Genomic DNA, 4,943 nt, shown 5'->3' with positions numbered 1-4,943 from the left:
TGAAGGACCACATCACAACATCGACATGGTCCCACGTCGCATCGAACGTGTTGGTGTACTGAACCAGGAACTTCATGCGAATCATCGAAGTCAGGCAAGCACTGCCAAAAAGCACGAGCCTCCGTCAGTCATCGACCACTTTGATCCGCAGATGGACCCGCGAAAGACTCACAAAAAGCCGATGCTGAACAGTGCTAGCAGCGCGAGACGTCGTTGAAGCGAAATCTGCAGCCGCCACACTTGCGGAATAGGCAGGAGAAGGATGGCGATGTCTTCGGCTATCGCCAACGCACTACTACTGTAGCCGACCGCGGGTAGGTTGACACACTTGCGATCCGTGATGTTCCGGTCCCATATCGAGTCCACGGGGATACACTGAACGGCGTACGGTATTAGAAACAATACTCCGTGGAGAATGATGAATGTGCCGAGAACCCGAGAGAGTCGCTGAAAAGACGTTGAAGGGAAGATTCGCATCAGGAACAAGACGATCGACAGCTTCACGACTGCCTGTAGCAATGTGTACAATAGCGAACCGACGTAGAGGAGCTGCCATCTGTTAGTACCGCTGGCTGTCCCACAAAATAGAAACGGAACCTTGAGAATAACGGTGCCGTTCCCGACGGGAATCGTCCAATAATGCATTCCGAAGCCGATGTAAGCCGTATATAGATACATGGTGGAGAGCGCCGCCAGTAAGACCTGCTCGGAGGCCTTAGCAACTACCAAGGACATGGGAGTCACGCTCCCGTACCGCTCCGACGATGGTCGTATAATCGTCTGCCCAGAGGCCTTTGGCATATTTCAGTCTGCCAATCAATCTGAGGGCGATGACGGGAAACACTACGGCAGAGCCAGCGATCACCGTGCGCTCGACAGTCAAGCTACGCGAAGCTTTCGGATATGCAGCGCACAAATCACTTTCGACCACGGCCGCGGCTTTTCCTGGTCAGCGACATTTGTTTCCGCGAGCAGTGGGTGTTGCCACACTAAGTTGATCTCCGAACGAGCAGTACGTCTGCGCACATATCGATAGCTCGGCTTGCAGGGTAGTGTTGGCACATAGGCAAGAGGTGACGTCGCTCAGGCCACAGGCAGCCGACAAGAAGGATTCCGCGAGGCAGTGATGCTTGACGATGCGTATCAGCTCCTGGACCTGGTAACAAGGTGGAGATTCTCACAGCACAAGCCGGTGTTTGAGAGATGATCTCGATTGCCGAAGCTGCTTGGGCTTGCTCCGTCCACGTCAGCCACACGAGGGGAATCAGGTAGAGATGGCGCATCGTGGACAGTAAGTCAAGGTCTGTGTCGGATCTGCCTGTCGCAAATCAGCTCGTCGCAAGTGATAATGTGAGCAGCATCAATAAAACCTGTACGGCGGCGATGGGTCTTTGTACGCGACATTGTGACGCCTAAACCGGCTTTTGTCGTAGGCAGCCGGTTGTGGTGTCGGTATGGCGGAGATTCTTGACTGTTTCTTCCGGCGGTACAAATAAGAGCACCATTGCTGACTTTTCCGAGCTTTCAACTCATACAAAACCGTGCGTTCACATCCTAGTTTCAACCTCGACTAGCCTGCCTCTGCCACTTCGTGTCTTTTGTACGCAACATCATCCACACATCTATCGGATCGTTCACTCCCCTTCAACAACCATCGCAATGGAGCTACATGACGCCACAGAATCATGCATTGGTGCTGGAAGGAATGCTGCTCATGAACAAGTTGGCGAATGGCGACCAGAGTCAGACAAGCTTGTCGTGATGGGATCTCTTGCCATTCTGTCCTTCATGGTAGCTCTTGATGCATGCGTAATCGTCACATCATTAGACGTTGGTTGATTCTTCCCTCGTCTTGCTGACGCAACTGACGACTCGTCGTAGGCTATCGTGGAAGATTTACAGACTACGGCGAACGGAGGCTTCTGGATTGGCACTGCCTACTTGCTGGCCAACGCGGTCGCCATGCCTTTCATAGCCGATCTGAGCAAGGTTTTTGGCCGCCAATCATGCTTGATGGCATCTTTGCTCTTTTTCACGGTCGGCACCATCCTCTGCTGCCTATCTCACGCCATTACACAGATGCTTGTTGGTCGGGCCCTCCAAGGTATCGGCGGCGCCGGCATCATCATGCTGTGCCTCGTCATCTACACCGACCTCGTACCCCTTCTCTACCGACCGAAGTGGTACGGCATAGTGTGAGAGCCCTGCACGGAGATACTCGTATGTGGTACTGACCTGGTTCGGACGACCTAGGCTCGGAGCATGGGCTCTGGGGAACTGCGCGGGACCCATCGTTGGAGGAGCCATAGCTCAGTATACCACGTGGCGTTGGATCTTCTACATCATGTTCCCTTTTTGCGCTGCCGGCATTGTTCTTGTTCAATGGAAGGTGAAGCTGAAGCCTCGAATTGCTGCCGCACGCGACAATCTTGCCTCGATCGACTGGGCTGGCGGCATCTTCTTCATAAGTTCTTCGACCTTGTTCCTCGTTGCCGTCTCCGGCGGCGGCCTACAGTCTGCCTGGGATAGTGCTGACACGCTGGTCCCCTTATGTGTCGGTACAGCTGGCTTGCTCTGGACTTTTGTATACGAGGCACGACTGTCAAGGCGACCTTTTCTTGACCTTGGCCTCTTCTGGGGGTTTTCACCCATTGCTATCTACGTTTGTGGTGCTGTTCAAGGTCTTGTGGTAAGTCGAAGACCTCGATGCGATTCCACTTCTGCTAATCGATAAAGATCTATGGCCAGCTATACTATATCCCGCAGTTCTTCATCGTCGTCAAAGGCTTCTCGCCCGTCGACACAGGCCTCGCCCTTTTCCCCGTCATGTTCACCCTCGTGCCGGGTTCGATCGTGACCGGTGCTTTGGTCACACGAACAAAGAACTACCAGTACCCGATCTGGGCTGGCTGGTCGTTGACCGTGATCGCCTCAGGCCTGACACTTCTCTGGGACATCAACACGCCAATCGGTGTCTGGGCAGTAACCCTCGTCCTGCTGGGCCTGGGCCACGGCGCCGTTCTGAATGCACAGAACTTTGCCTCTCAAGCTGCGTGTAAGCCGGGAGCAGAGAGCGCAGCCGCCGCAATGTACGCCTTTGCCAGACAGTTCGGCATGGCAGTGGGCGTCGGGGTTGGTGGCTCGGTATTTCAGAACATATTTGGGCTTCAACTGGATTCCTACGGCCTTCCGGCGGATGGTACTGCCCGAGGCCAGTCCAACACGGCGGAAATTCTGGGAGCCGTTACTGACGATGAAACCCGGGTCCGGATCTTGCATGCATGCGTCCGCGGCCTCCATGGGGTGTATGGTCTTTACGTCGGACTTTCAGGCGCCGCCTTGTTGATGAGCCTTCCAATCAGGAAGTTCAACATGGATCGAGCTCTTGTGACAGAGCAGAGGCTGCAGTCCAGCGGAGATAGGTCTGGAGACATCGCCCACACAACCTGACGCTGCTGCCCAAAGTGTGCTACTTCTGGCTGGGCGACGCATGTTGTAATTATATCTCCATTCTCAATAGATAGAACTAAGCGTCTAGTCATTCAATGGTAGTGGTATCTACATCTTTGTTCTTGAGAAAGCGACCGAAAAGCCGCACCGTTTACAGTAGTAACAAGATGAAGCTCGGCGTCCACTACTCAACAGGGAACTAGGGCCAATCCATCTCACTGACAGCTTCTGGCATCTCCGTACCCTAGTGTGGGTGAGTCTGGCCTGGGTGTTTCCGATTCAAGGTGTCCCGTGGAAGCATTCCCCAATAGAGGCTCACGCACCGGGCATCCTGTACCAGATCGGATGTCCCAGAACCCGAACTTCTTTGACGTCGTAGACGACTCCCAAGATCCATCAAAAGAGAGGATACGTCTCGCGTCCGTCACCGTTGCGAAATGCATCCCATCTTGCAAGCCTCCCCCACCGTACGCATGCACCACGCGTGGGTAACGATATGCGTGCCTTGAACGATCCTGGCGGTCGATGGCCGCTTCGTCGGACACGACATCGTTCCGTGAGACCTGGTTGGCCTTGGGGTTTACGGGCGTAGTCTGATTTGTAATAGTCGGTTCGAGGGACACCAAGCTTTGCGCCAAGTCATCGTCCGAGTCTGGCAATAGGAACGACCCACAAGACATGTTCCGTCGTGGCGATAGGCTTCGACTTGCGGTTGTGTCCATGGTGACGCCCGTGGGCCTGATCAGGTTTGAATGCGCGATCCGCTGGTTGAGGACCTTATCCATTTCACCGATAGAGAAGTTTCAGTTGCAGATAAACCTGCGTTTGCAAATCTATGGAGGCCGACGACAATTTATAGGCCTTTGGGAGTATGGCGCAGAGGCTGATTTATCTACGTGTCGGCGCCTACACGTTCCTGCCCAAACTGCGTAAAGACCCATGTGTCAACCGGCTACGGATCGAACTAAACTCTATATGATCCAAGGCTGGAACAGACGGGTGAGGCCCCAAGCCCCCGGGCAAACGCCAGTGACAGATCCATCTCCCGCGACAAAGTAATAGGCCACGCCGCCATTCACGAACTGGGCGACTAGCTTCCCGTCAACCGCCCAACCAAACTGCGCACATGGCGTATTGCCCATGCTTTGATTATACCTCTGCGGATCGTGGTTGGTGGCGGGCTTGCGTCTCTTTTTGCGACTTCTGTTACATTAGGAGCGTTCATCATCTGATCTATGAAAGTGGCTGCGGACTACAACTTACCGAGGCGCGCGGGGTGTATCCTGGGAAATCGTCTCTCTTTCTAGCGGCCCTTCATCGATTGCTGATGTCGCTCCGTGCTTGTTCACCGCCGGTGATGCCATCTTCTTCACTTCAAGTGACCACGCTTGTGACGGATTAGTGAGATGAGAGGGTCGACAACTAGGTTGCTGGGTGGGCACACTTGCAGTTCCTTGCGCGAGGTAGATAAGGTGTCCTATAGACACAGGTTC

The 4,943-nt window shown here is 54.2% G+C and overlaps 3 protein-coding genes across 3 annotated transcripts; 1 reads left to right on the top strand and 2 right to left on the bottom strand.

Annotated features, from left to right (window-relative positions):
• Positions 1 to 168: 168 nt before the first annotated feature.
• CCOS01_17088 (uncharacterized protein) lies at positions 169 to 801 on the bottom strand (the record flags this gene model as incomplete). The annotated part of the gene is made up of 1 exon (XM_060465222.1): positions 169 to 801. The coding sequence occupies one exon, from the start codon at positions 799 to 801 to the stop codon at positions 169 to 171; it is 633 nt and encodes a 210-aa protein (XP_060304220.1).
• An 858-nt stretch (positions 802 to 1,659) lies between these two features.
• Positions 1,660 to 3,450, top strand: CCOS01_17087 (major facilitator superfamily transporter; the record flags this gene model as incomplete). The annotated part of the gene is made up of 4 exons (XM_060465221.1): positions 1,660 to 1,830; positions 1,882 to 2,195; positions 2,254 to 2,689; positions 2,737 to 3,450. 4 exons carry the CDS (start codon positions 1,660 to 1,662, stop codon positions 3,448 to 3,450), a joined length of 1,635 nt encoding a protein of 544 aa, XP_060304219.1.
• Positions 3,451 to 3,649: 199 nt separating this feature from the next.
• Positions 3,650 to 4,235, bottom strand: CCOS01_17086 (uncharacterized protein; the record flags this gene model as incomplete). The annotated part of the gene is made up of 2 exons (XM_060465220.1): positions 3,650 to 3,694; positions 3,774 to 4,235. The coding sequence occupies 2 exons, from the start codon at positions 4,233 to 4,235 to the stop codon at positions 3,650 to 3,652; spliced, it is 507 nt and encodes a 168-aa protein (XP_060304218.1).
• Between the last annotated feature and the right edge of the window lie 708 nt (positions 4,236 to 4,943).

This window comes from Colletotrichum costaricense, assembly GCF_030867565.1.
Source record: "Colletotrichum costaricense strain IMI 309622 chromosome Unknown Scaffold_42.1, whole genome shotgun sequence".
Taxonomy (NCBI): domain Eukaryota; kingdom Fungi; phylum Ascomycota; class Sordariomycetes; order Glomerellales; family Glomerellaceae; genus Colletotrichum; species Colletotrichum costaricense.
The sequence above is the reverse complement of the archived record's forward strand: the minus strand, read 5'-3'. Positions and strand labels throughout refer to the sequence as shown.